General features: G+C 36.2%; 4 protein-coding genes and 1 non-coding gene across 8 annotated transcripts; 4 read left to right on the top strand and 1 right to left on the bottom strand.

The window, feature by feature from the left end:
- The first annotated feature begins 1,941 nt into the window (after nt 1-1,941).
- Nucleotides 1,942-5,197, top strand: LOC130730478 (uncharacterized). Its single transcript, XM_057582496.1, has 3 exons — nt 1,942-2,097; nt 3,692-3,903; nt 4,805-5,197. Exons 2-3 carry the CDS (start codon nt 3,736-3,738, stop codon nt 5,012-5,014), a joined length of 378 nt encoding a protein of 125 aa, XP_057438479.1. The 5' UTR covers nt 1,942-2,097; nt 3,692-3,735; the 3' UTR covers nt 5,015-5,197.
- A 1,386-nt stretch (nt 5,198-6,583) lies between these two features.
- Nucleotides 6,584-11,367, top strand: LOC130730469 (receptor-like serine/threonine-protein kinase ALE2). Its single transcript, XM_057582485.1, has 8 exons — nt 6,584-6,843; nt 7,140-7,283; nt 7,366-7,458; nt 7,978-8,346; nt 8,421-8,684; nt 9,280-9,672; nt 9,779-10,019; nt 10,386-11,367. Exons 1-8 carry the CDS (start codon nt 6,753-6,755, stop codon nt 11,095-11,097), a joined length of 2,307 nt encoding a protein of 768 aa, XP_057438468.1. The 5' UTR covers nt 6,584-6,752; the 3' UTR covers nt 11,098-11,367.
- Nucleotides 11,368-13,215: 1,848 nt separating this feature from the next.
- On the top strand, nt 13,216-17,851 carry LOC130730477 (uncharacterized). 2 transcript variants are annotated; one of them, XM_057582494.1, is made up of 12 exons: nt 13,216-13,359; nt 13,445-13,534; nt 13,634-13,711; nt 14,020-14,094; nt 14,358-14,410; nt 15,294-15,444; nt 15,926-16,036; nt 16,387-16,516; nt 16,728-16,825; nt 16,958-17,096; nt 17,452-17,504; nt 17,641-17,851. In XM_057582494.1, the coding sequence occupies exons 1-12, from the start codon at nt 13,321-13,323 to the stop codon at nt 17,746-17,748; spliced, it is 1,125 nt and encodes a 374-aa protein (XP_057438477.1). In that variant the 5' UTR covers nt 13,216-13,320; the 3' UTR covers nt 17,749-17,851. The 2 variants fall into 2 exon arrangements, with proteins under 2 accessions (XP_057438477.1, XP_057438478.1); XM_057582495.1 differs by having other exon boundaries at nt 13,260-13,356.
- Nucleotides 17,852-19,210: 1,359 nt separating this feature from the next.
- On the bottom strand, nt 19,211-19,282 carry TRNAD-GUC (transfer RNA aspartic acid (anticodon GUC)). The gene has a single exon. It is a non-coding gene; the product is annotated as a tRNA-Asp (tRNA).
- Nucleotides 19,283-19,348: 66 nt separating this feature from the next.
- Nucleotides 19,349-25,851, top strand: LOC130730475 (uncharacterized). Of its 3 annotated transcripts, XR_009016357.1 has the most exons (12): nt 19,349-19,506; nt 19,588-19,848; nt 19,928-20,002; nt 20,697-20,749; nt 21,304-21,454; nt 21,821-21,931; nt 22,323-22,449; nt 22,587-22,684; nt 23,422-23,560; nt 23,970-24,022; nt 24,728-24,842; nt 25,083-25,851. XR_009016357.1 is itself a non-coding variant. In XM_057582491.1 (11 exons), the coding sequence occupies exons 1-11, from the start codon at nt 19,420-19,422 to the stop codon at nt 24,743-24,745; spliced, it is 1,173 nt and encodes a 390-aa protein (XP_057438474.1). In that variant the 5' UTR covers nt 19,349-19,419; the 3' UTR covers nt 24,746-24,907. The 3 variants fall into 3 exon arrangements, 2 of the variants coding, with proteins under 2 accessions (XP_057438474.1, XP_057438473.1); XM_057582491.1 differs by lacking the exon at nt 25,083-25,851 and having other exon boundaries at nt 24,728-24,907; XM_057582490.1 differs by lacking the exons at nt 24,728-24,842; nt 25,083-25,851 and adding an exon at nt 24,137-24,582.
- Nucleotides 25,852-27,748: the final 1,897 nt, after the last annotated feature.

The raw sequence follows: 27,748 nt of genomic DNA, 5'->3' as shown, positions 1-27,748 counted from the left end.
CTAGGAAGACGACGATATATGGAATTCGTATGTTTTGGGGGGTCCCAAATGGAATATTGCCTAAATTCAGGGGGCAAAGTGTGAAAACAATTAATATTATTCTTGATACAATATAGGGGTGGTAAAATGATTGGAAAATGGTTGGTTCATGCCAAGAGATAAGAAGAGAAAGTTGATGAAATAAAATGGAATAGAAAGGAGATTGTGGATATATTAAAATTGTAAAATGTTTTCGGCTGTGTTGGTTCAAATAGATTTAGGTCAAGAGTTGTTGTGTGAGTTAATTAAGAAAATTAACGTAATAATTCTTTAATCAAACGATTACTCAACGAATGAATTTTGTTCCTCAATGCGGATTCTTAAGACAATCCAAAAAGCTTTTAGTGATTGCTATTGAGAAGTTGAAGACGAGGTAGTTGTGAGAAACAAAAGTAACAACTCTAAAATAGATGAATAAAGTTCTGAAAATACAAAGGCAGCGAAGAAGATGAACAAAAAAAATACCGAAAATTTGTATGTTGTATTGATGATTTGATTGTGTGTTTGTACAAATAACTATGTCCTTGTGATAAATCGACTAAATATAACAATTGATCTTGCATAATCCACTAACTTACGTCTTATTTCCCCACACAAGTCATTCATATATCATGGGGCGTTAGTGTCATATCCACCAAACTATATATCCTCGGTATAAGCCTTCAGAAAACAAGCATCATTTGATAAGCGAGATGATGAGATCCAAGCCCCATTCAAGCATAGTGTGGATCTAGCTCCTTGAAGAGGATGGAACATTCGAATGGAAGAATAAAAAATAAAGTGGAAGAGGCAAAGGAATGATGGCACCATAAGCCTTTCAAAAGATGGATGTGTGGTTAACCAAGGTAAGTCACAAGAATCTTGAATTCTTTGATAATTCTTAAAGGGATTCTTTAGAGAGAAAATCTAGAAGACTATTCTAACTCTTAAAAGCAAAATGCTAGCAAATGATTACAAAATGAGGGAAATACAAAAGCTTTACCCATATGTAGGGTTAGGAGTCCACACGACCACGAGGCACCAAAATAGGCCTTGGCCTAAAATCTAGCTGCCCTTCCCATACTCATACTCACCTTCAAACCTAATGAACCAGTAAATGCAAAGTCCAACCCTATCTCTTATGTGGGTCAAAATGCAAGCCTTAAACTCATGCTAAAACTCAATGGAAAAATAAAATAAGCCATCCAAAAACCCTAATATGTAATGGGGAAGAGCACTTGGTCTTTCAGAGCACTAAGAACTTAACCACTCTCTTGCCTTCTTTTCCTTGGATCGTGTAGTAGGTCCAACAAGTGCCTCCAATCCATCCAAGATATCCTCAATAAAAGCCTTTGACAAGCATGCATCATTTGGTATACTTTTGTTGGTAACTTTTACAGATGAGGCTTATACCGATGGATTATGTACCGCTGAAAAGAATTCTAATAGCTACAGTTTTTGGTCATTGCCTACAACTTTTTCCTATCCGTAACACCTAGTTTTCTAGTAGCTCTAGATGCGAATTGTCTCATGTTGATTTCCATGAACTCTAAGCTCTAAAAGCACATGAGAGTACATCAAGATGACTGTGCACTTTAAGAAACTATATCAAGGGCAAGCTAGACATGAGAGATCTGATGCCTCGAATAAACTTTATCCGTGTAGGCTGACATAAAGAAGTCGAGTAGAGCATCATGTTCATTTGTTTGGTACATTGAGAACATAGAGAAACTTGGATTCCCAGTGGACCAAAAGTTGACCACTAATCTTGTCATGCAAACTGTTGTTGGACAATTTTAGTCTATTTGTCATGAATTATAACATGAATGAAATTGAAAAAACATGCGGAAAATTGTGTATTTGGGCTTGTTGGAGTTATTTTTTTTGTCAACCTTTAGCACTATTGGGCTAAAAAAGCCCCAAGCAGCCTTTTTCTCATGAGAAACAACCCTCTTCCTCCATTCTCGTCGTTCGTCTCAACTCCACTCTCCTCCATTGGAAACCCTCTTCACCATCTCCGTCAAGCTCGGTGACCACCGTCACACTCGATTTCAGTCCCATCTCCTCGCCGCACTGAGTGTTAGCCTCGAACTCCCTCAACTTTTCATTTCATTTCTCTTATCTCTGCAAAGTGTTTTTGTACTGTCCCTCTTTACATTTTCTGGGTCTGGGGGTTCACACTTCATCGCATTAGATTAATCAGTGTTGATCCTTTGTTGTGAAATCTCTGTTTCCCTAATGAATTGATAAGATCAATGTGCATTTACACGCGGATTCGATGAATTATTTGTTAATTTGTTTGAGCTTGAAATGTTATTGAAATCAGTGCGAACAGTTTTTTTTTTTTTTTTTTTTTTTAATCCTGAAGAATTTGTTTGTGTTTAATTCGTCCTAAAAAATGTTCAATGGAGTATTCATTTGTTAGTGTTAGCTGATTTTATTTTCTTCTTACAAGATTTTGAGTGGCTGATTTGTATGCTACACTTGGCCTTCTGTGGCTGATTATGAAACCAAATTAGTTTACCATTGTTGTGGACTGTTAATTTGTTCCGTGTTTCGACTGTGCAAATGTTCTGACCATCCATTGTGGTCTCTCTTTGCTTTTGGTCAATTCTTTTAGCGAATTGAGGAGTTAATAATGGATGGGGGAGGAATCAGATTGGTCTGGTCTGTCCAGGTGTTTACGAGAGTGGAAAGATAGTTCAATTCTGATATTGCGTAGAATGTGTTAGTTAATAACGGTTATATCTGAAAATGATGCGTGTTCATTGGTTCATACTGTTTTTTGTCACTAGAGGATGCATGATTGCATTAAATTTCAAGTTGATTCTGGAAATGTTCCAATTGGTTTTTATGGCCTCCTCTTTCTGTGTTGTGATGCTGGTCCATTTCGATGTAGGAAGATTTTTCTTGGATGATCTATCCTTTGCTTTCATTCCAGTCCATTTCTTTTGCTTTCACTCTGATCTATCTTGGATGATGTTTTCTGAGAGATGGATGTTCTCCATGTTTTTGGGGAATTAAGTGGGGTCATGTTGGTTATTTTTGTCACATGAAGGTATTTCACAAAGCTCTTTCTTTTACGTAAGAAGTAGGCTTATTGGGGTCTGTTTTGATTAATCATTGACTTGTGGAGGGTGCTGCTACGTCTCTGGTTTGTTGGTTTTACTCTTTTGAGTTCTGGGCATTGTTAGCATACTGTTCGGCGTGGCATGTAAATTGGGTCTGTTTTGGTTAGCTCACTGCTTTTGTACTGTCTGGGAACTCCTAATTGGGCTCTTTTTTAATTAGCTGCTTCCAATGAACTCCAAATCTGGGTAGATGTTTCATAGTTTTGGTGCCTGATTTTATCCCTGTGAAATATCCTACTGAGTGCTATGTTTGTGAATTAGTAATTGGAGGCTGAGTGTGTATTCTAGAACTCTTGTGAAGCATTATAACAGAGTGCTATGAGTTTGAATGTTCGATTTGCCCTTTACATCAACTAGTCACTCATGGTCTTAGTATAATTAAACCGTTGGTTGATGCTATTGATTAAGGATTACAATTTTGTTTTTGAAATGTTGTCCCATTGTCACATGAGTTAACTGCTGACTGCTACTTGTAATATGAAAAATGTGTTTTCCTAGATATGATACTTTTAAGTTAGTATAATAATATGATATGTTTGCAGAATAAAGTTGAAAGAAATTTGGGTTGTTTGAGTTGAGGAGAGAAATGTTTGGCACGGCGATTAGATGTTTAGCGAAGAAGTCAAAGCCGAAGATGGGACCCATAGTGATGAAAACACCGCCGGAGCAGAGGGCAACAATCACAAGGGTCCTCTTTGATATCGTGAAGGAGCATGGTCCCATCAGCGTTCCCAACACCTGGGAGCGTGTCAAGGTAAATATTTACTATCTCTTTCCTCAACCCCTGCCTTGAATCAAGTTCTCCTTTCTGTTGTTCATTCATCTTCTAGCTTTTTGTATCTCTATTATTATCAGTTATCACATCATATTAAGTGATTAAGGTTTATTGCTTCCAGTAAAGCTGTTTCATTTTGAAACTGGGGGAACCCCATATGACATACACTAGTGATCAAAATTAAATCATTCAACTTTTTTAGGCTTGTAAGAATAATCAAAGGAACTCTTCTTTCAATTCATTATCACCCCTTTGCTCAGCTCAATTCCTACAAATAATGCTTTGTTATGGAATCCATATACTGTTTATTAGTTCATTCAATCAAGTTATTCTTGATGTTATTCATCTTCCAACTTTTAAATTCAACTTTGGTCCCGTTATTATCAGTTACGGCATTATAGTAGTAATTAAGGCTTTTTACTTCCAGTAAATTTGTTTTATTTTTTGAGATAGCAAACTCATGTGACATATCAACCTCATTGCTAAAAATTAAATATTTCTAACTTTTTTCGGCGGAGAAGGTTAATGAAGAATGATCAAAGCAACTCATTCTCTCTCTCTCTCTCTATATATATATATATATATATATATATATGTACATGAATAATGATTCTGTCACACCCCCATAAAGTGTGAGATTGGTGTAGGAAAGAGAGATATAGCAAATGAAGAGAAAAAGGAGAGAGTGAGAGATGTGATGAGTGCTAGGATAGGAAAGAAAGAGAGGTAGAAAGGGAGATGGGCTTAAAATTAATGAGAGCAAGCAAAGATAAATTATTTTGTGTACAATCACTCTCTGGTTTATCAACTCATGAGATTTACGGAATCTTTAGTCATATTATTGACTTGTTGATTCATCAACATTTTCAATGCTTTTCAGGAAGTTGGCTTGAAAGATTTGAAGAGCAAGAATCATATGAAAATAGTGTTGAGATGGATGAGAGAGAGACAAAAGCTTCGTCTTGTTTGCAACCATGTTGGGGCTCATAAGCAGTTCCTTTATACAACTTGGTTTACCAATCCCGGTACAGCTCAGGCAACACCAGGAGGAAGCGTTCCTTCAAAGCAGAAGTCCCCTTTAAGGACTTGAAGTCTCATGATCATTAACCAAGAGGATGGACGTGCTGTTTATTACTATGAGAAGAATAATGTGGACTGTAATAATTTTTTTTAGTTACTTATGAAAAATATGACTGTTAGCCATGTTTTTATATGGTTGGATGACCTACATTTTTCTTCATTAATATGTTGCTTCTGCTCCTATGTTCATTCATACCACTTTGATCTGGGATAGTACAAGCAGTGCCCTGTATCTCCCCTATCCTTGTCTCTTCGCCAATCTCCTATGGGTATTTTTTTCACTTTACCTAACTCTTTGCAAGGAGAAATTGTCATAACTTTTCTTTAGTATCAAGAAATTAGGAAAAAGTAAATAATGTAAAAAGGTATGTAGTAAATTTAATACCACAAGTATGGGGATTTGCCCTTCCATGTTACAAAAAAAAATAATAATAATAATACCACAAGTGATATATTTCCTACATCAAATCTAATAAAAAAGTACAATAAAGTTCAAATAACATAAAGGAAGTCTTTAAAATGTACAATCTAAATTTGAGAATTTTTAGTCTTCAAAATGTTGCATATTTTTAAAATTTGATTGGTAGAAAGCGTAAAAGTAATTTCCTAGTGCATCAAAATTTAACTCAATCGTAAAATTGAAAAAAGAAATGTTAGCTACATATTCTACCATCTCCAATACAATTTTTTTTTTGCGCTTGCAAATATCTTACACTTGGTGACAATCTTATTTGAGCAAAAAAACATTCACATCATGTTGGAGTTGAGCTTAATAATAATCTCTTCACATATTAATTACACATCCACTTGACTAAGTTAGGAAGAAAATGGAGGTAAATGAGAGATATGATAGATGATCTAACACGAAATGCAAAGAGAGAAATAAAGAAATAATAGTGAAAATGATATGTAAGAGAAAGAGAGGTGTAATATATCATAACTCTAGTGGAGCCAACTCTTCTAATGAAGTTTCTTTCCATTTATAAACTTGAACTCAATACCTTATTTGAAAGAGGTTGTCTAAATGACACATGATAAAGGTTGAGTTAAATAACCCACCATCCAATCACATTGGAGATAAATTTAACCCAAACTTTATCATGGGTCATTTAGACAACCCCTATTTGAAAAGATTAAACATGTACCACTTGAATTAATCACGTAAGTTGTTATCTCTCATACTTTTATGATTGTTTTTTTTTTTTTAACATTATTTTAATTAGTGAAAAGAATGTGTTTGATTATTTTTAAAATAAACTAGTCACCTAAAATCAGTGCTTTTAAACTCGGGCCGGCCGGGTTTGAGCACAAACTGATAACTTAGTAGATTTGAGCTGACAATCAAATCAACCATGCATTCAAACCGGAATGGATCGGCTGGTTTAGTAAAAAAAACCGATGCTCGAACCGAGCCAATCATGATGCCAAGTTTAATAACACTGCCTAAAAGGCTAAAACGTGTTAAAGAGTGTGATGTTGAAGAATGAGTGTAAAAGAGTGTTAGTCCTGAATAAAAAATAAAAAACTAATAGTGAGTGTGGGGTGCGTCGGTCACTCACTAACTGAGTAACTGCATCATTCATCACTATCAACCCTAACTCCCTCCCACCAGCATTCATTAAATTAAAGTCCCTCAACTCCCCACATCTCCCCCTCTCTCTCTCTAGCTTAGATCCTTCCTCTCACTCTCACCGCATTTCATGGATCCACACCCTCCTCCTTCTCTCTCCTAGGGTTCCTTCTCAACTATGCTCCCTCTCTCTCCTCCTGACCTGCTGCTGCAAATAATGCCGGCGTCGGTTTTCCTCCTCCTTCTCAGCTTGCTCCTCCCTTCTCAAGGTACGTATTTCTTTTTTCTGCTGTGTTGTTTTCAATATTACTTGCCATGGTTATTTTCTCTGAATTAGCTATACTTTGGCGTATCTTATCTTTTGTTACCCGACTGGACGAGCCAAACAGAGATTCATTCATTATGTAGAGCCCATTTGCCTGATTGTTTACTACCACTTCACTCTCCTTTCCTTGCTATTAATGAAAAAGATTATGATTTGTTACTTTTTTATTTTAAAAAAGATGGTCTTCTCTGCAGATATTTTATGCCATTGTGTTGGTTCTTTCTTTTTCTTTGCTTGCAGTCAAGTCATTTTCTCTGGGTCTGTCATTTGCTTCATCCGAACAAACTAGAACGTGGTTTGTTAAACCTTCTTCTAGACCATCTTCTGCACCTGCGCCTTCTTCTATACCATCTTCTGCACCTGCGCAATCTCCATCTTATCAAGGTATGTTATTGTGTATTACAATTGCTTGCTGTTAAACCTCACATCAGCTTGCAGTCTCTTGGCTAATCTTTGCTTATTTTAGGTCCCAGGGCGTCTACAACACCAAAACATCCCCACCGTCGCCATCATAGCATCAGACCTTATGTAGCGGCTCCGCCCCCTTCAAAAGACCAAGGTAGCTTTTGTAATTTAGATAGCCATTTCCCCCTCCTACTTTTCCTGCCCGGGAGCAGGAAAAGTAATTATAATATCTCAAATTCTGAAGAACTATTGGTCTTTTCATTTCAAAGTTAATTTTGTTTTGTTTCGCTGAATCTCTATTTATCAAGTAAGATTATCAATGGAGTCTCATCTTTTAGTGTTCACTGTTGTTTACCATGATAAGATAATGATTGCTCACATAAAATTTATGGTAAAAATTATTTTAAGCTATATTTTCCTTTGGATGTTCAGAAGCCCATGCTATATGAAAATTATTTCCTACCCCTCAATGGTATGGTTGGTGTACTGGGTTTAATGAAATACAATAGACCTAAATATTCATTTTCATGCATACACAAATTAATGATTTATGTGAAATAAAGCTTTTTACAGATTTTACTGATTGATTTGATTTCTGAACTTAGCATCTGTTTTCTACTTTCCTTGTTGGTGTCTCATACCATATACTCATTTATAAAGAAATCTCTGGCAGCTTGTGACCAATCCTGTACTGATCCGCTCACATCAACTCCCTTTGGTTCACCTTGCGGTTGTGTATATCCTATGAAAGTCAGACTTACACTGGATGTAGCTCCTTATGCTGTTTTTCCAGTGATGACTGAGTTAGAGAATGAAGTTGCATTAGGCACGTATTTAGAGCAGAGTCAGGTGAAGATAATGGGTGCCATTTCTGACAGTCAAAATGAGGGAAGAACCATTGTTGATATTAACTTGGTTCCATTGGGAGAGAAATTTGACAATACAACTGCAGCTCTGACATATGAGAGGTTTTGGCACAAGAAAGTTCCTTTAAATAGGAGCCTTTTTGGTGATTACGCAGCCGTATACATTATATATCCAGGTACTTATCTCCTAATAATTTTTTTTATTTCCTGGTGCTGTGTTACTGTTTAAGACTGAAGCTGTTGATATCAGGAATTCAATCTTCACCACCATATGGATCCTTAACTGGGAGTGGTCCTGAAGAAGGTCCTCATGGTATTCTGCCAGTCAGCGCCAACTTTGCAAGCAAGAACCAGAAAACGAATCTTAGAACCATTATCATCATTGCTTTATCTTCCTTCGTGCTCTTGTTGGTTTTAGTTGGTGCACTTTTCATCACTTTGAAATGGAGGAAGACTAGGAGACCATCAAGTGCTGTTGGCCCTGCACTCACATCTTCTCTAAACAAGAGATCTGGTATGGTGTTGAGCTTCTAACATTTTGAAAATAGTTAAACATGATGTTTACATCGGCAGATATTTTTGTTTGAGTGGTAATTGTTTATTGTATAATGTATATTCAACCGGGCTGTTGCCTAAAATATTATTCCTCAGGTGGATTGTTGCTCCTTTTATAGTTTCTTTCTTTTAGTTCAATACTTTAATATGCTATCCTTGTCATGTGCAGGAAATCACATTTGTTATCCTTTTCATGCGTGCAACCTTTGTGATGTATATCAATTTTTTATATGAAATTCTTTGACAACTATAAATCAGACTTGTTCTACCAAATGCATACAATTATTGTCATGTACAGGACCATTAATATTGATGAGATGTCCTCCGCCTTTTGTGGGCATAGATTTATAAACGTAGCTCAAATATAATGGCAGTGTGAACACTTACGTTTTATTTACAAATTCCACTTTCCGTAGTATGTGAATTATAAGGTGTAAATGCGGTATTTATTTATCTTCTTGCAATTTTTAGTAGTTTTCATGTTTTCTTGGCTATCTTTATGCTGTCAATTATTAATTTAAGTAAATGTGAATTGGTTGATACTTGCAATGCAGGTTTGGGGTCTATATTGTCAAGTAGTATCACAAGCTCAACATCTATCTCCCTCATGTCCACAATGGCTACTTCCCTTCTCTCTGTCAAAACATTTTCGCTTTCTGAGCTTGAGAAAGCAACAGATAAGTTTAATTCAAAGAGAGTACTGGGAGAAGGAGGATTTGGACGTGTTTATAGTGGGACATTTGAAGATGGGGCTGAAGTTGCTGTTAAGCTGCTAACAAGGGATAGTCATCAGAATGGGGACCGTGAATTTATCGCAGAAGTTGAGATGTTAAGCCGATTGCATCATCGTAATCTAGTGAAACTCCTTGGTATATGCATTGAAGGGCGAAGGCGCTGCCTGGTTTATGAGCTTGTTCCTAATGGCAGTGTTGAGTCCCATCTGCATGGTAATGTGTTTTCAGCAGCTCAGCACGTGCAGCCCATGTTCAATTTATATCTCTTTGCTGTCTGCTAAATTAAATTATTCCGATGATCATATTAATGATGTTGCAGGCGATGACAAGAAAATGGGACCTCTAGATTGGGAAGCACGGATGAAAATTGCTCTTGGAGCTGCAAGAGGATTGGCCTATCTTCATGAGGATTCTAATCCTCGTGTAATTCATCGAGACTTTAAAGCTAGCAACGTGTTACTAGAAGATGACTTTACCCCGAAAGTTTCTGATTTTGGGTTGGCAAGAGAAGCAACTGAAGGGAGCAATCATATTTCTACACGGGTGATGGGAACTTTTGGGTAAGTTTAAAGTAGACTTTGTCTGCAGCATTTTGATTAAGCACTTGAGTCCAAATTGTGAAGTTCTTCAGCAACTTTCAAAATAGTACTTTCAAAATATACTATTTTGAAGTTTTGGTTATATTCAGCTCCCATCTGTCAATTACTGACATGTATTATGTTAATTAACCTGTTAAAGATTCAAATAGGTTAACACGTTCTTTGCCACTGCTTGTTAACCATCATGTGAAATTATTACATTCTGATCTGCGAATGTAAAGGTGTAATTTACGTGTCTAATGAAATGATGGTGGTTGCATTCTGTTTTCATGCATTGCAAATTCAAGGCCTTAATTTGATCACTTTTCTATCTGTTCAATTTTGCAGGTATGTTGCTCCAGAATATGCAATGACAGGCCATTTACTAGTTAAAAGTGATGTCTATAGTTATGGCGTTGTCCTGCTTGAACTTCTTACAGGCCGAAAGCCAGTCGACATGTCTCAACCTCAGGGACAGGAGAATCTAGTAACTTGGGCACGGCCACTGTTGACGAGTAGAGAAGGTTTAGAACAGCTAGTGGATCCATCTTTGGCTGGAAGTTATCACTTCGATGACATGGCAAAGGTTGCTGCTATCGCTTCAATGTGTGTTCACCCGGAGGTCACCCACAGACCTTTTATGGGTGAAGTGGTGCAGGCTCTGAAGTTAATATACAATGACACAGATGAGACTGGTGGAGATTGTTATAGTCAGAAGGGATCCTCTGCTCAGGAGTCTGAATTTAGAGGCGACTTTGCCCCATCTGATAGCAGTTGGTGGAACGCCGGAGGGTTAACCCCACGATTAACTTATGGACAAGCATCTTCCTTCATCACAATGGATTATAGTTCTGGTCCACTTGAAGATATGGAAAACAGACCGTTTTCAACTTCAAGCTTGATTGGAGATGAGGTATCTTTACCAATTAGGCATGGGAATAGATCAGGTCCTCTAAGAACAGTCCGAAACAAGCTATCCTTACATAGATTTTCAGGAAGTCGGAGTGAGCACGGGGGAGTTTCTTCCAAGCGTAAATGGAATGATGGTTACTGGGTTTAAGGTTCGAGTTTTTTTGTTTTGTTTTCCTAGTGTTTTTGAAATGTACATGTACAGTTCCTAAAGAGATTCGAACTATTGATTGAGTGACTGATTTAGCTTAGGTGTCTCCAATTTATGCAGTTTTCATGTTAAGGGTGGAGAGAGATACAGGACATTGTGACTAATTTTGAAACATTTGATTCATTATACAAGGAGGAAATGTAACTTATTGTAAATGCCTTGAATTGTATCGTGGCTACTTGCGTTGCCTTATCTATTCAACTTTTTTAACTTAACATGTATAGTTAATAAGTTACCTTAGTTAGTATGCATAGTTAACAAGTTACCAATACCATGGTTGCAAAAACATGGCTCATTAACATTAGTTTAGGTGTTTTATTTATCAATGGCATAGCCAAACATGTAGCACTGATTTCTTTAGGCCATTTTGCATTTTGCAAGATAGTGTTCTTGCAATAATGACAATAATATTAGACTCTGCTGCTCAATATTAACAAGGATCTGAGGGAGGGGCTCGAGGCCAATTTCTGATCATAGTGTTTTGTGCTTTTTGAAGGATGAGCACACTTCAATTGGTCAATGTAGTCATTGTAGTCAACCATGAGGCTTGATGGTTTGGCACAGCTGATGCTTCCAAAAGTGAAAGAGTCCTACACTAGTTCTTACTCCATCTAGTCAAGAAAGTTAGTGCTCAACTCTGTAAAGAATGCACTCCCATGACATAAGGAAGAAGCTAAGGGGGAGTTTGGGATTTCTTCATATTTTCTCTCTTCTATAGGTTCGAGGTGATGGAATAGGGGGGAAGGAGGCGACAAGGATCAAAGATTACATGAAAAGGTCTATGTTGCATGTATAGTTGGCACCATGGAAGCCATAGCATTTGGAGCCATTGAAGCTAGATAGTTTTTTAAGAGTATGACAAAAAAATATTATTAATATTGAGTACAATATTTACCTAAAGAAACTATAGGAGTGTTCATAAAGGAAAGATTGACATGTTCACAATGAAAACCCTAAAACTAAAAAATAAAATGAAAGTATAATCAACACGCTAATTAAAAGATTATCTTTTTCATCTCAGAGATCTTCTTCAACAGAGGCTGCAAACTACAAGTGAGATAAGATTCTCGACAAAAGAAATGAACACTAAAATATTTATATCTTGTCTTCGGCCACCACCAAGATCTTAGTTTAACAAACAACATAATATCTTGTAAATAGAACCTTGTCAAATTACAAAGCAAGTAATTCCAAGCAATTCAAATAGATCATATTGTTGTATGTTAACTCACCATCCAAATCTTCCTTCTTTCGAGCAAACAAGCGTGAATTCCTTTGAATTTGATGGAACTCTCCCTAGAACTTTGGTGCAAAGTTAAGTAGAACCTAACAAATGCAAAACTGAATACAATAGTATAGAGGAAACAGAACACTTAAAGATGAAAGAACAAATGAGCATAATCTTCTATTCGATCTCCTCAAGCTGCATACATAGTTTGATCGGGATGCAAAATCTCTTTTCTCATCAAGTTAAGTTTAACAAGAATTCTATTAAGAATAAATTTTAAATAAAATGCATTATACTTGAGGGCACCAGATTATTCCACTTTTTTTTTCTTTTTTTTGGGTTGTAAAATTGAAGGACAAATACTAATTTTTTCACGTACATTTCTAAACTATCAGAAAGCCAACACAAAGAATCATGAATATGCTCTTATAAATATACTTCTTCTAACAAAAGACCCCAAACTAACATCTTTCAATGACGCCAATTACACCACTCCTTTACATTATTAAAAAATTAAAATAATAATATGCCGTAATAACTAATATGTATCTACATATAGTCCACTAGCACAGTTCTCATATCGACAGCGGAAATTGAAGACATCAAATATATTTCATGTTTTGAGTTAGTTTAAATCCAGCAAATACCTGATTTTATATTAGTGTACTGGTAACTTGGTTGACTTCATGACTTTCCAAACACAACCGAAATTCAAAGTAACCTTATGACTTTCCTTAAGACAAGTGTTCCTTAAACAGTTAAACTAAAGTAAATGCAGAAAAAGTAAAATAATCTGTCTTTGTCTTGTCATACAGAAATTTTCCTTCTTTCTATTATAAAATATGATTATGATCAATTGTTTCGGGTATTCCTAAGTCTAACATCATTGGGTTTCAGAGGTTTGATTTGACTGGCACCATCATCAGTTCATCACCATGTCCTGTGAATCTTCTCTTCCTGAAAACTCCATTGTTGTGTGTCCTCTCTCCACCCTTTCTCTGATTCACTCTCTTTTCATCTCTGAACCTCAAAAACTGAAACATTTTTGTGAGTGTGCAGGTGGGGTGTGGAGCAGTGGGCGTGGATTTTTTGGCTACTGTTGCTGCTTTTCCTAAACCAGATTCCAAAATCAGAAGCACCTCCTTCAAGGTCAGCTATCTTCTCATTTTCCCTTTCTTTCTTCATCTTTTGGTGTTTCTTCTATTTGGGATTAATTCTCAGGAGTTGAATCTGCAATGTTTTCTCTAGATTCAAGGAGGTGGCAATGCAGGCAATGCCTTAACCTGTGTCTCTCGCTTGGGCCTCAAGCCAAGGATCATCTCCAAGGTTTTTAACTAGCATAGATTTTATGCATGTCTGTTTTTTCTAACTTTGGTGATATATGTTGATTGAGCTCTTATATTTTCACACTCTTTCTGTTTACATTTCCCTAGTTTTCATAGCAATGAGTAACAGAGTGAAGAACAATGGTAGTATTTGGTATAAGGGTTGTGTAAAAGAAGGGGTGTGATTGAATGACTGTGTCTGTCAGAAATTAATCTCTAAAATAACATTAACTATATTGTAACATGACAGATACCTTTGTGGTTATGAATTATGAGTTATAACTTATAAACCTGTTCAACACCTATTAGGTTGCAGATGACACTCAGGGCAGGAGCATACTAGATGAACTGCAGGCTGATGGTGTAGATACTTCCTTTATGGTGGTAATTTTCTTACAATGTTCTGTTTGCCATCTTCGTGAAGCTTTGGTTTATGTATTACTGATGCAGCGTTTTTGGAGTCTGCCATCCAAGATTGAGTACTATGCTTGATTTGAACTTTTATGCATGCTGTCATATGATTCAAGTTTGCAGTTGAAACCTCTTAGTATATGACAATATATAATTCCATGATCAAAGTTTGCGCTTTGGTTATTTTCTGTTTGTAATCTGCATATGTTACCGCTGCTATCGTTATTTACTTGCAGGTATCTAAGGAAGGCACTTCACCCTTTACCTATATCATTGTAGACAGCCAAACGTAATATTCATTGACTTATTGTTCCTCTTATTTGCATTACATCCCCTTCGCAAAGAGAAATGATGATAGAAAGCAATAAATATGATGCCCTTATTTTTTATTTGCAATATGAAATCACTTAACCAGAGGTTTCTGCTCTTGTTGTTTGATTGAAGTTCTTTTAGTCCATGCTTCTCAATATAACAAGTCATCAACATCCAAAGTTTTCCTGCTAATCGGGGTTGATTATATGGATCACATGATGCCATAATGTCCTCCCCATGATTCCCTTTCCTTTACAATATTTGTTGAAAACTTTATCTATAATACAGAGTGTTCTGTACTCGCTCCTGTTTGCAGTATAACTCGTTATATGCCATGCACATATGGTTTACATACACCATCTTGACTTTTCCCGTTGAGTAATACAATCATCCAATTTCCACAAGGAAACCGGCATGCGTTCGGCTGGTCTTCACTGTAATTGAGATTCTCGTGACTTAGACCAGCTTAGTTTTAACAACTTTATAGTTATACATATGAACATATTTTATCATAATCTTAATTGTTGATTTTCCGATCAACAGGTATCCTTGCACTTTATTCTTTAAAGTGCACTCTCTCACATTAAAAGAGTCAAATCCTTTTACCTAGGATTCTGTTTCTCTTTCGCTTGCTCACTTGTTTTTTTCCCCGTGTGTCCCGTTTTTATTTTGTTTATCAAGTATCAACTTTAGATATTAGATAATATACCTTAAACTGTTGTCTTAAGCAGAAGTCAATGCATGAATGAGAATAAAAAAATGTGCATAGTAAGAGTAAAACAATCTTTCAAGTATTTGCTGTTAATAGGCTGCTGAGAATTCTATCTGTAGCTTGACTAATTTTTTATGTAACTTTTCAGTAAGTCCCGTACTTGTATACATACCCCAGGATTTCCTCCATTGAAGCCAGTTGAACTTCCTGAATCAAGTTTGTTATCTGCATTGGATGGAGCAAGAATTGTTTATACTGATGGGAGATTACATGAAACTGCTCTAGTTGTAGCAAACGAGGTTATTACTTACATAATTTGCTAGATGTTCTGATGTGAGTTCTAAGAGCCCAGTCATAGCCATATTTAGAAGTTGAAGTTTCTACCCAAAAAAGAAAAGGAAAAAGAAGGTAGAAGTTTAAGCATGGAAAACTTTTTATATTGTATGTAGGGAAAACCAACTTAGATCAGTGCTAATAGACTTCTATTGGGATAAACTCATCTGACCAAAGGTTGAGCATGAGATAGAAATGGCTTATATGATGGCGAATTTATATAGCTTGTATGCTTGCAAGTTCATCAATAAGTAAAATTTAACTGATTTCACCTTTTGTTGTTTCTATGGAGCTTCCTAATACTCATGTTTTGTCTTTAGTTGTAATATCCTAAAGTATCCACTTAGTATCTGTTTATTTTCTTTTTCTGGTAAAATAGGTTGAGAATTAAACAAGAGAGCTTCATATGATGGGAAATAATAAAAAATCCAATATTTTTCAGTACAGGCAGTTAAGAAGAACATACCTATCTTAATGGATGCCGAAAAGCTGAGAGAAGGGTTGGATGAGCTCCTGAAATTTGTTGATTATGTTGTATGTGCTGCACAGTTTCCGCAGGCAAGTGCACTTTTTTGTCTGGAATTTATGTATTGTAAGAAATGTTATATTATAGGGCTCTCTCATCAGCTGTGTTTTTCATATGTAGAAATGAATTGATTTTAATAGACTGCCTTTTTATTATACCTTTCTGTTTTTTTTTTTTACTTTCTGTTACTAATAAACATATTCTCCTTTTGTTAGGATGTAATCTAACAGTTCAATGTTAACACCTTTTCTGCTTACTATTTATATTTTCAGATTAAAATTTGTCCTTTTCTCTTACTGAAATCATGTTTTAACTCTGAGGCAGGATTGAATTTTTTCTTTTAATTACCACATGCACATGATGCATCAATGTCTCCTGATAGGTATGGACAGAGGCATCCACAGTTCCTAGAGCACTTGTTTCTATGCTTTTAAGGTTGCCCAAAGTCAAATTTGTGATTGTAACTTTGGGAAAAGATGGTTTCATAATGCTTGAGAGAAGTGTTAATGATGGTACACAACATACTTCCACTTCTTCCAATTTTTCTTTCCTGGTGTTTCTTTTTTTTGGGTATTAAAAGGTTTATCTTGGAGAAATTTGATTGTATGCTAGCTAGCTCTGGTCTGAATTTGATGCTTGCATTGAGTATTAAATATTAAGTGTATATTGGATTTGCTTTTAATGTAAACAGGTTTTATTCTCTTATTATGCTTTTTCTGGCAGTGGGTCTTTCCGCAGAAGAAGAGGATGTTGACAAATTACTGGAATCTCTGGAGATAAGAAAGAATGGGAGCATATACCACCCGGCCTGCATATCATCAGTTATCTCAATGAAACTCAAAACTCCTTTTCTCTGCTGTGATATCATGGAAATGGATTGCAACTTAAGCTTTACATGCTTTTTTGCATCTTTTATAAATTCTTAACTTATATCCTTTTCTCTTTACTTCCAGTCAGTGAAGAAATTGCGGGCAGAAGGTATAGGATCACTTTTTGGTCAGTTATACGTTGGAACAGCTGAGAACATACCACCATCAGAGCTTATCGACACTACCGGTGCTGGAGACGCATTTGCTGGAGCTATTCTTTATGGTAACACACCTCTTTTGTTCCATATCTTAATTTTTAGCAATACATGAATTGTTCACTTTTGATCAAGCATGTCTATGGCGAAGCCTGTTATCATCTAGAGGCATACAATTGACTTTTTCTGCTTTGTGAAAGATACTCAATAGTAAATACCATGGTGGTTATTGTTGCATTTTGGGTTTTACTGCAATTTAGGAATATGATCCACAGTTTTCAAATCTCGTTAGTTATATTCGTCTTTTTTCCCACACATAAATTTATGCAACTTGGTGGAGACAGAAAACATGTGTAAACTTCACAACTGCTATATGCTTCATTGTTTCCTGATGAAATAAACGCTGTCTTTGATTGCTTTCAGCTATCTGTGCCAACTTTACTAGAGAGAAAATGCTATGCTTTGCTGCTAATGTGGTAAGTTAGACTCTCTTGCATTGACTCAAGCAATACTTAGTTAAAAAAAGGATCACTGCATACTTATTTGCCTCACTTAATGAGTTAGGAAGCCTTCTTTTAAGGCACTGAACATGAACTTTGATGCCAATTGCAGGCAGCTGCCAAATGCAGAGCTCTAGGAGCAAGAACTGGTCTTCCTCACCACACAGACCCGCGCCTAGCACCCTTCATATCATGCAGTAGCTTCACCAGTAGTAGCTGAGTTTTTTTTTTTTTTTTTTCCAATGTAGGAAACAATGACGTTGGACACTTTTTCTAGATCTTTGTTTCATCACAGTTGAAGTAAAGCACTGAATATTCCTTTTCCTTTTTAACCTTTACTTTTTATTGTCAGGTTAGATGCAATTATGCAAAGCCAATTTTAACACTAAAAAAACTATAACACTATTGGTAGAGGAACTCCTTCCTTGGAGGCCTGGATTGTCATGAGCTTAATTAAAATTAGAGTAAAGTACACTCACCCCCTTAAGGTTTGTTAGAATTACACTCCACCCCATTTTTATCTAAAATCTACATCCCACCTCATTTTATATAGAGGCAAATTTAGTGACGAAAAATATTTTTCATTAATAATTAGTTATTATTTAAATTGTTAATCAATAATTTCAAAAAAAAAAATCAATATAATCCAATAAATTTAAAAATGAAAACATCACAATCCTCCTCATTCTCTCAATCGCGTTTTTCCTCCGTAAATTCATAATGCAAATTATGCAATAGCACACCTGCCCGATTTACAAACCATATCTCGAACATAGTGAAACATGCTTGTGTTTTCATATTTGGTAATAATTCAATTTTAATCAAAATAATCTCTTTATACCTCCAATTTTCAAAATTGGGTTGTAGGCCAAAAAAGCAACACAAATGGGTGAAGAAAATAGAGAAACAAAATTATGAAAATATGAAGTGGATCTGAGGTTATTAGAGCCCAACGAGGCGGTGGAGCATCGTTTTTAACAAAATCCAACAATATCTAAGACCAATAGAGCGTTCGCTCACAACTTAAAGGGGTGAAATTCACAAGAAGTAGTTGAACAAGTGGCTTTAGGGATGTGCGATTCATGTTCTGGGGTTCAGGTCGCAACAAAACTTTGAGGCATGGAGGTGCCATGGGGTTTCACATTGTGGGACAGTGGAGCCGTGTTAAAGGGAGTAAAGGCTTGGTGGTGGCCGTTTATGGTGAGAAATATGATTTGGAGATAGATGGGACGTGGACTTAACAGACAGAGTGGATGGTTTTTTTAAATTTAATTCAGTAAAATTATTTTCATAAATTAATGTATGATAGTGTATATGCATTAAATTTTTACTAATTAGTAATTAGTTTTTAGTAGTGAGGAATTTGTTTTCGTCACTAAAATTTGTCTTTATAAAAAATGGGGTGGTGTGTATATTTTTAAAAAGAATGGGGTGGAGTGTCATTCTTGCAAATCTTGAGGGGGGTGAGTGTATTTTACTCTTAAAATTAACTTCCAGCTGTGGTGTATAAAAGAGCCAATAATACCATGAAGCATATGGCAGTTTACTTAATGTTCATCATCACTTCTCAAAGTTACATTAAACAACAATTGAGCTTTATTTAATGTGGAAAAATAACTCAATAATGGAAGAATACCAATATTGGATCCAATTGTGAATGGAGGAATAAACATTAAAAATTTCGCCGTTGCCGGGGATCGAACCCGGGTCACCCGCGTGACAGGCGGGAATACTTACCACTATACTACAACGACTTTGTTGATAATTACGTCATCTTAAAGAATCTAGTTCTTTAAAACGAAGCGGTAGCTTTCATCGTCTTCTTCAGTTCTCACTTCACTGTATCAGTCACTTCGGAAACCGTCGCAACAACCGTTCTCTTCTCTCTCTGATGGCGTGCATGGCGAACCCGTTCCTCCACTCGCCTTCATCCTCTTCTCCTCAATTCCCTCATCTTCATCGCCGCTTCCATTCCAACGTACAATTTTCTCCGATCCACTCCTCTTCCTTCGATTCAAATCAATCTCTAACCACTTCCTTTCGATTTCGTCTTTTTCAGTCAATGCGATTTCACCGCAACACGAGTTTCGCCACCAAAATCAAAATGTCCTCCGCCTCCGACTCCCTCCCTCCTGAAAACGGCGTCGTCGTGGTTGGGTGCGGAATGACGACCGTGGATTTCTTGGCCACCGTCGATGGATATCCGAAGCCAGACGACAAGGTGCGAACGACGTCGTTCAAGGTTCAAGGAGGCGGCAATGCCGGTAATGCTGTGACTTGTGCTGCTCGACTCGGCTTGAAACCCAAACTCATCTCCAAGGTTTTCTTTCTATTTTGGCTTTTTTGATGTTGCGATTTTTCTGATCTGCTGAATCTGATAGGCATTTTGCGTTGCACAGGTTGCAGATGATGCGCAGGGGAAGAGCATATTGAAGGAGCTAGAAGCTGATGGTGTTGATACTTCCTGCATTGTTGTAAGATTGGATTGATTGCTTTGCTTATCAAACATGCTGTCTGAAATTTGAGTATTCATGCAAAAGTGTTTATCATATTTCTACATGGATCAAATGTGCTTAATGATGCAGTTTGTTACATGTGATTGCTGCTAGATATTCCTATCTTTAATGCCTGTTTTTTAAGGATTTTCCCCCAGATTTTAAGCAAATGTTTGTGAATAAATGATCGAAGCAATATATTTGAGCTTGTCATATAATGCCTCTTTTCACTTGTATTTGTAATGACACTGCGTGTGATTCAGTGACTATTCGGTTATTAGATTGGCTAGAGCTGATCTACATGTACTTGTAAGAGTTATTCCATGATCGTATGATAGGCTAAATATCTAGAACTGAAATTATCATCACACTCTTATGCCTGCCCGAACCAGATAGACTCTTTTGCAGGCTCAATGGAATAACCTTCTTCCTTGAGTATGTGTCATATGCACTTATTATGAGCCTTTAATTGACATTAAAGTAAGCTGGGAAGGTGAGTATTTCATTAGTTTCTTTTTAACTTCATTATTTCTTTCTGCTGCTATAGTGTTTTATTTTTAAATTGTTTGTTGATAAAGAGTTGTAGTGAAAGTTAAAGTCTGACTGTTTTGCACTTCTTTCCTAATCAGTTATCACTTTCTGAGCTGAAAGTTCATTGTTTTCTCCTTTTCAGGTATCCAAGGGTGGAAGTTCAACGTTTTCATATATACTGGTAGACAGCCAAAAGTAAGGCAGTTGCTTGTATGTTTTATTCCTTATCCCCCCACATAGAGTAATGCTAGTGTGGGTTTCTGTAACAATGTGTAGAACTTTCTGATTCAAGGCTTAAAATAGCATGGTGTTCTTGAGAAAACTTTTCAAAAAAAATGTTTCATGGCCCTTATGCATGAACAATAGAGCATTTCAGCCAGTGCCCCATTTACTCAACATATGCTAAATCTGAAAGTATGCATAAAGCTGTATTTATTTATTGAATTGTATGAAAAGACTTACATTGTTTTTTAAATACTCATGTGTTTGAGAAACTTTATCACCTCTGCACGTGTAATGTTTATGAATTCTTTTTTAACAGACCCTGAATAGTGACTCTTCCTGTTTTGGAAATGCAGTTATAATCCTGGAATTGTACTTCTATTGACATTTGACAATCCTTTTTGGCTAAGCTTATGCATTAAAATAGAATACATGATTAAATATAAGTGAGGCAATCTGCCATTCTGCCTACTTCCTAGGCTTTCTATAATTTAGTTGAGTCAACTAATTATAACTAATACTCTCAGGAAAACGCGCACAAGTATTTACACCCCTGGAGATCCTCCCCTGATGCCAGATGATCTGTCCCATTCAACGTTATTATCTGCATTTGATGAAGCAAGATTAGTTTATTTTGATGGAATGTCTACTGAAACTGCTCTATTTGTTGCACAAGAGGTGATCACCATCCCTGCTCTATTTTGATGAAGCTTTCAGTTTTTTAACCTTTGCTGGACAACTTTTAAGGCTTGCATCAATGATAAATTACTTTCATTGGTTTTCACTTATAAAATTATTCAAGAGGACAAGGAATCGGGCATAGAGCTTCCCTTTTTTGGGCTTTGGTTGTCTTTTAGGTGGGGTTTTTTTATTTTCACCCAACTTGGTGAATGGGAAAAATAACATTGGGATGGAAAGGATACTCTTAATAAACCAGCCTGGATAAAAATTGTCAGTTCAGGGTACTAGGGGAGGAATGCAATTTTGGAAAGAGTTGTTACCAACAATTTGGTTTTGACTTGATCATTGAATTTTCAAGTACAGGCAGCTCGCAGTAATATTCCTATTTTAGTTGAGGCAGAATCACCCAGGGAAGGGTTGGACGAGCTCCTGAAGCTTGCTGATTTTGCTGTATGCTCAGCTAGGTTTCCACAGGTAAAAGGAGGAACTTATAGCTCACCTTTAATCAACTTATCTTTTGCCCTACATGACTATTTGCATTTTGAATTGACTCGGACTGCATAAAATTCACTAGTATGTTGATAGTATGACTTAGTATGAAATCTTTCTGTTCTCAGCTTTCTGAGAAAAGGTAGACATATCAAAGTTCATAGTTTGAAAATACACTTGTGATATTTTCAAAATATATCTCTTCTTGCATTTGTTATACATTTACTTTTAACTTATATTTTTTGTCATGATTAGCTTGAATTACCTTTTTGGTCGGTGCTCCTCTAATTATGCGTATGATGTGTCCATATCCATCATCTTATGCTTAGTCCTTTTTGGTTTTGTTTATTTGGGGTTTGTTTTGTACTTGTGTTAGGCTTGGACACAGGCACCCTCTATCCCCAGTGCACTGGTTTCCATGCTTTTAAGATTGCCAAATATCAAATTTGTGATTGTGACTTTGGGTGCAGATGGTTGTCTAATGTTGGAAAGAAGTACAACTGGTGAACACACCACTAGCTTCTTAAATTTAACTGTTTTACTTTTTGAAGGGTAGTACAATGTGGTAAAATTATCACTTTGAATTGCACTTTTTTCTTCAAGCAAATATAACTTGAAAGTTTAATACTCTTTTGCGCAGAGGATGCTGACATAGAAGAAAGGGATGTAGAGAGCTTCATAGAATTCTTATACAAAGGGAAAGATGATAGTTCGGCTATCCCAACCTGTATATCATCGGTAAAATAATGCTGATCCTAAAACTTCTACAAATTTTATTATTGTGATTTGTGAAGATATATCCTAAATATTCAGCATTGAATATGAAAATGTACTCTTTTTTTAACAAAAGAAGAAATTTATTAAGACAGAAAAATGCCAAAGAGAAAGGAGAACTCTGGCTGATACAGAAAAATTGCAAAGGAATCACTTGATTGATGAATGAGATAGGTTACACATGCTTATATTGTTGAAGTGTTCTTTTTTGGTTTTGCTGTAAATTGACCTTTTCAACATGACAACACCAACCTCGCTTTATCCTTTAGGCGGAGTCAGTTATATGCTCAATTGACATCTAGAATCATATCAATTATTCAAGTTAATTACTTTTTTGATAAAATATATTAATTTTACAATATTAATATAAAAATGGCAAATCCATACCAAATCTGTATGGATTCAATTTTGTTTTTAACTTCATGTAGGTTAAGTGAAGTTAAATGTGTATTAAGTAAGAAACGGTAAGTCGAAGCATTTTGAAAAATAGAAAATGAAAACGCAATTAGTATTTTCATGGATTATAATACTACTCTAATTTGACTTAGTTAAATTACAAATATAAATTGGGTGACAGTAACAATAGTTTTCAGTACTAGATTTGACATACATTTTAGATACACATAAGTATGCCAAATAGACAAATAGGGATAAATGCAAAAAAAAGAAATGCTCATCTATTTACTTGTTGGTTTTCTCAGGTAGTGGCTAAATTCAGAACAAATGGAATAGGAACAATTTGTGGGAGATTCTTTATTGGAACAGCAGAGAAGATACCAGATTCTGAGCTGGTGGACACAACTGGTGCTGGAGATGCATTTATTGGAGCCATTATTTATGGTAGGGGTAGTTTATGTTTGTTGTACATTTTTTCCATTGTCCCACTTTCTGATACATAAGAAACGGAGAATCTCACTTTTTAAGGTAAAAAATGTCAAAGGATCTCCTTTGCTCCATTTTCTTAAAGTTGGTGGAAGAGTAACCCAAGCTCACTCGTTTTATGAGATTTATTCATGTGTTTTTGCATTGTTTTAAGAAGATACTCTCCTAATATCTAGACAGAGTAAGCTTAGATTAACAGGTGTTGTACCAAGAGCTCAAAGTTAGTCCTCTAAGAGAAAGGCAGTTGTAAAGTTACATAAATGTCACAATTGTTACTTTTGCACTTTCATATTTGTTTAGTTTTTTTTCTTTGGTGTATTGGACGCTTACACAGGATAATTGATTATGCTCTCTGACTTATTTATAGCTATCTGCGCCAACATGGCACCAGAGAAAATGTTGCCGTTTGCTGCTCAAGTGGTAAGTTGCCTAAGTTATATGCTAATCATATTTCCCAGTGGCATTTCTAACAAAGTAAGAAAATCAAATGGTGAAGTTCCTTTTTAAATATTAATTTCATGGTGATGAGTGCAGGCAGCTGTCAAGTGTAGAGCTTTGGGAGCTCGAACTGGTCTTCCACATCGTACGGATCCACACTTGGCATCCTTTATACGATAGGGAAATTGGTATTCCCATCAAGGAAGCTCAATGCTCTCTTTTACTGCTGTGGTGATCATGTTTAGTTTGTGGTTCTTTGTACGTGTCTTGTAAAATGTCCTATGACAAGTTTAATGAGTGTGGATGTACATCTTATTAGCACTACACATGTACACACACGTGTGTTTGTGTTTCTTGCATGGTTCTTAGTCATGTGAACACTGAAACTAGGCTATGATCAGAGTATAGCTTCTGGTTCTGGATATTGTTCCAGTAATATTGGCGTATGATGTAGATCTCATTTGGTACTTGTATATCTGCATTTGCTCATGGACGAACATTGAAGAATTCCTCGACTAAAATAAATAAATAAATTCGAATAATCCATATCTGTTAGTTCTTGGTTATCTATTATTGCAATTTTTTGCTGTCAATTTTGTGTTTGTAGCTGAGAGATTAATTAGAAAAAATGGTGACACTAAGAAAACTGGCTTATATGTTTATCAAATGGCTTTTTCTTCTTTACAGCATCCCCTTCTCAGGTGATGACCTCTCCACATATCTGCAAGAGAAGGATATCTCAGAAACGAAACCAGCAGATGAGCTTATTGAGAATCCGGTCTTCCAATTTTTAAATGAATAGGTAGGAAGCTTAGCATTATTTTCACCATATCCCTGCTTCATCATTCATGCCTTTATGTATAGTCCTTTTTGCATTCCTTTTATTTTGTTTTTTTTTGGGGGGGGGGGGGGGGGGGTCCAAGCATACTTTGTACCCGGAATTTTGACTTTGTAAAGTCACTAGAATGAACATTTGATATAGTGATGAATAGCCGATTCGCATTTGGAATTTGAACTCTAGTTTTTATTTTCCTTTTATTAGGGTCTTATTTGAGAAGGGGAGTCTTGGCGCAATGGTAAAAGGTTGATGCCATGTAACTGAGATTGTTGGTCCATATCTTGGAAACAACCTATTGTGTAAAAATAAGGTAAGACTGCGTACAATAGACTTTGCTTTGGGCTGCCTGTTTTTTTAGGGTCTTATCTGAACTCTATTTCATGTGAGTCTTTTATACACCTGCATGTTTATCTAATCATTGGTTCCCCTATAGTTCTGTAGGTATTCTTTAACTAGAAAATGCAAGAGAAAATATACCTTTGGGCTTTGTTTCTACACACACACATTGATTCCCAATTGTTAACCCTTCTCCGTCTTTCCTCGATTCTCAATCGAAAAACCTACTCCTCCTCTTCCTCACACGCTATGAACGTCTGGTAGAGTGACCATCTTTCTTCGTCGTCACATCCTTCCTCTGTGAAGCGACATGGTGATCCGAACGGTAAACCAGTAGATAAACTTAACCTTGAAAAAAGTGAAACCTTGCCCGAGGAAAGTTCTCGATGAGATCTAATGGTTGAAATTACAAATACAAACAGTAAATCAGCAGAGAAATTGCGGTTCTCAACCATGATAATGATGGTGATAATGGTAGCAACAATAATGGTTGAGATCTAAAATTATAGTCCGAAAGAGGGAGGGAGCTGATTGATCTTCGACTATTATGAATCAAGGAGAACAAGAATGAGAATCGGAGAATCGAGAAGAACAAGCGTATGAACGAGAATTAGAGGATCGAGAAGAACATGAACGTCGATAGTCGACAATGATGCACTTCGGGTGTTGGAGAGGAGGGTGGAGAGGAGGGAGGGAGGAGTGGTGATCGGTGGGAGATTGAGGAGAAGATAAAGTGGGGAAGAGGAGGGGTCATAATAGAAACTACAAAATTTCAAGGCTAACTTTGAATTAGCTGAAATGTTACTTGAGGCATAGTATAATTTATGATAAATGTGGGCTAATAGTGTAAAAATATGGTAACATGCTGACAACCTATGATAGCAGGTCAAAAGAAGGTTGTGCAATCTTACGCACACAAAAAAAAATTGTGTACCACCCGTAGAAATATGCTTTATATTTAGTACTTTTTTTCGGGTCCCTTTTTTTCATTATATGTTTGAAAACCTGCTAGGTTTTACGTTTGAGGAAAAATTGATTATAAGACAAGTTACTAGTAGTAGCTTTTGTCAAGAGAAAATTGATTATGAGAGGAGTAAAAGCGAATCGAAACATGCTATCACGGTGAAATGCCAGTGATAAGCACTTCTCCTTGTTTTTTTGTTGGTCAAAAGCACTTCTCCTTTAAAAACTAAAGGTGAAGCCATTTTAGCTAGTGTGCTGAACGGTGCTTAGTATTTAGTGAAATGTCCTGTCTAATTGGGCAACATGGCTGGCCAAATGGACTTGCTAGTAAGAGAGGCCATGTTGGATCTTATCACTAATACTCTAGAGCAACAAAAGAGTTGCCAGCTCTGCTATAAAATAGTACTTCTTATTGGACTTGGGCTTTTGTTTGTTCTACAGCCTGCTCCTATTGACTATGCTGTCTATGCATAATCTTTTCATATAACATGTTACGTGTAGGTAAGTGTCCCTGTGTCATATGAAACTTTGTTAGGTGATCATATTTTGACGAAGAAGAATGTTAATCCTATAATAATAAAAGGGTAACTAATTTTTATGTTATCAGGTCAGTACAATGCTACCAAAACGTCCAAAAAGATAGTTGTGACTAGTGATACATGTTTGATTTAATGATGCAAATGTTTTCGGCTCGAATAAGATAGTCTCTCATTAATACGTGGTATATAAAAAATATCATGTTGGAATATTAAAGAGTGCTACAACTTAAACTAGTAAAGTAGATTAGGTAAAATCTGAGTATCAAGTTTTGATGTTTTGAATCAAATTGTGGTCTAAATGAATTGCATTGTGAAAACGTAATGATGTGGATTTTTTGATGTGCTTAGGACTTGTTAGTTCAGGAAGGAAAGTGCAAACATGCGTTTATTGTTGCTTGCTACTTTTTTTTACTATATATATCATTTGGAATCAACCTAAAATTAGAGATAGGATTTCATTTAATGTTTATAACTTATCTGCTACAATAATCTGCCTCTGATAGGCACACGAAAATAATTATTGGAAGAAAAATCAAAAGTCTCACAATTGGATCTTTTTTTGGCCAACCCATTCGGAATTCACATGGTTCTGGACCCAATAGTTTCCACTTAAGGATTGCAACCCAAGTAGCAATGCCCCAAGAAGAGGGTTAGGGACCATCCTGCTACTGGACCACCCTATAGCTAAATTTGAATCCAGCCATCACAACTGTAACCTCACTAGCTAAATCTAATTTGAATTTAACAAAAACAAAATTGATGATCTCAACTCTCAAGGGAAGAAAAATTGGCTCAAATTAAAACCAGGACACTGAATTTGGATAACCTTTGGTCGCAAGAAAACAGAGAAAAGAGTTTGTGCTAGATTATCATTCTGGTCCATGCAGTATGGAGTATAACTTCATCCCACCTGAAATGCCCACTGATTGTTGGTCCATCCCATTGGTGTCGAGGTCCTTCCTCTATGAAATCAAAACCTCTCAAAATCCTAGCTACCACCCCCAGTTATGAGAATGCCCTTACTTGGCATTC

The sequence above is a fragment of the Lotus japonicus genome, chromosome 1 (assembly GCF_012489685.1).
Source record: "Lotus japonicus ecotype B-129 chromosome 1, LjGifu_v1.2".
NCBI classification, from domain to species: domain Eukaryota; kingdom Viridiplantae; phylum Streptophyta; class Magnoliopsida; order Fabales; family Fabaceae; genus Lotus; species Lotus japonicus.
Note: the sequence above shows the minus strand (reverse complement) of the source record. Positions and strands in the feature narration are given on the sequence as shown.

What these genes read in the sequence shown, in the direction of transcription:
- LOC130730469 (XM_057582485.1), top strand. Translation starts at nt 6,753, where the DNA reads ATGCTCCCTCTCTCTCCTCCTGACCTGCTGCTGCAAATAATGCCGGCG. An exon ending in CTTGCTCCTCCCTTCTCAAG is followed by an intron (nt 6,844 to 7,139) that starts GTACGTATTTCT and finishes CTTTGCTTGCAG; the next exon opens with TCAAGTCATTTTCTCTGGGT. An exon ending in TGTTGAGTCCCATCTGCATG is followed by an intron (nt 9,673 to 9,778) that starts GTAATGTGTTTT and finishes ATGATGTTGCAG; the next exon opens with GCGATGACAAGAAAATGGGA.
- LOC130730477 (XM_057582494.1), top strand. Translation starts at nt 13,321, where the DNA reads ATGTCCTGTGAATCTTCTCTTCCTGAAAACTCCATTGTT. An exon ending in ATCATTGTAGACAGCCAAAC is followed by an intron (nt 14,411 to 15,293) that starts GTAATATTCATT and finishes GTAACTTTTCAG; the next exon opens with TAAGTCCCGTACTTGTATAC. An exon ending in ACCCGGCCTGCATATCATCA is followed by an intron (nt 16,826 to 16,957) that starts GTTATCTCAATG and finishes CTTTACTTCCAG; the next exon opens with TCAGTGAAGAAATTGCGGGC.
- LOC130730478 (XM_057582496.1), top strand. Translation starts at nt 3,736, where the DNA reads ATGTTTGGCACGGCGATTAGATGTTTAGCGAAGAAGTCAAAGCCGAAG. An exon ending in ACACCTGGGAGCGTGTCAAG is followed by an intron (nt 3,904 to 4,804) that starts GTAAATATTTAC and finishes AATGCTTTTCAG; the next exon opens with GAAGTTGGCTTGAAAGATTT.
- LOC130730475 (XM_057582490.1), top strand. Translation starts at nt 19,420, where the DNA reads ATGGCGTGCATGGCGAACCCGTTCCTCCACTCGCCTTCATCCTCTTCT. An exon ending in TTGATACTTCCTGCATTGTT is followed by an intron (nt 20,003 to 20,696) that starts GTAAGATTGGAT and finishes TCTCCTTTTCAG; the next exon opens with GTATCCAAGGGTGGAAGTTC. An exon ending in CTCTATTTGTTGCACAAGAG is followed by an intron (nt 21,455 to 21,820) that starts GTGATCACCATC and finishes TTTCAAGTACAG; the next exon opens with GCAGCTCGCAGTAATATTCC.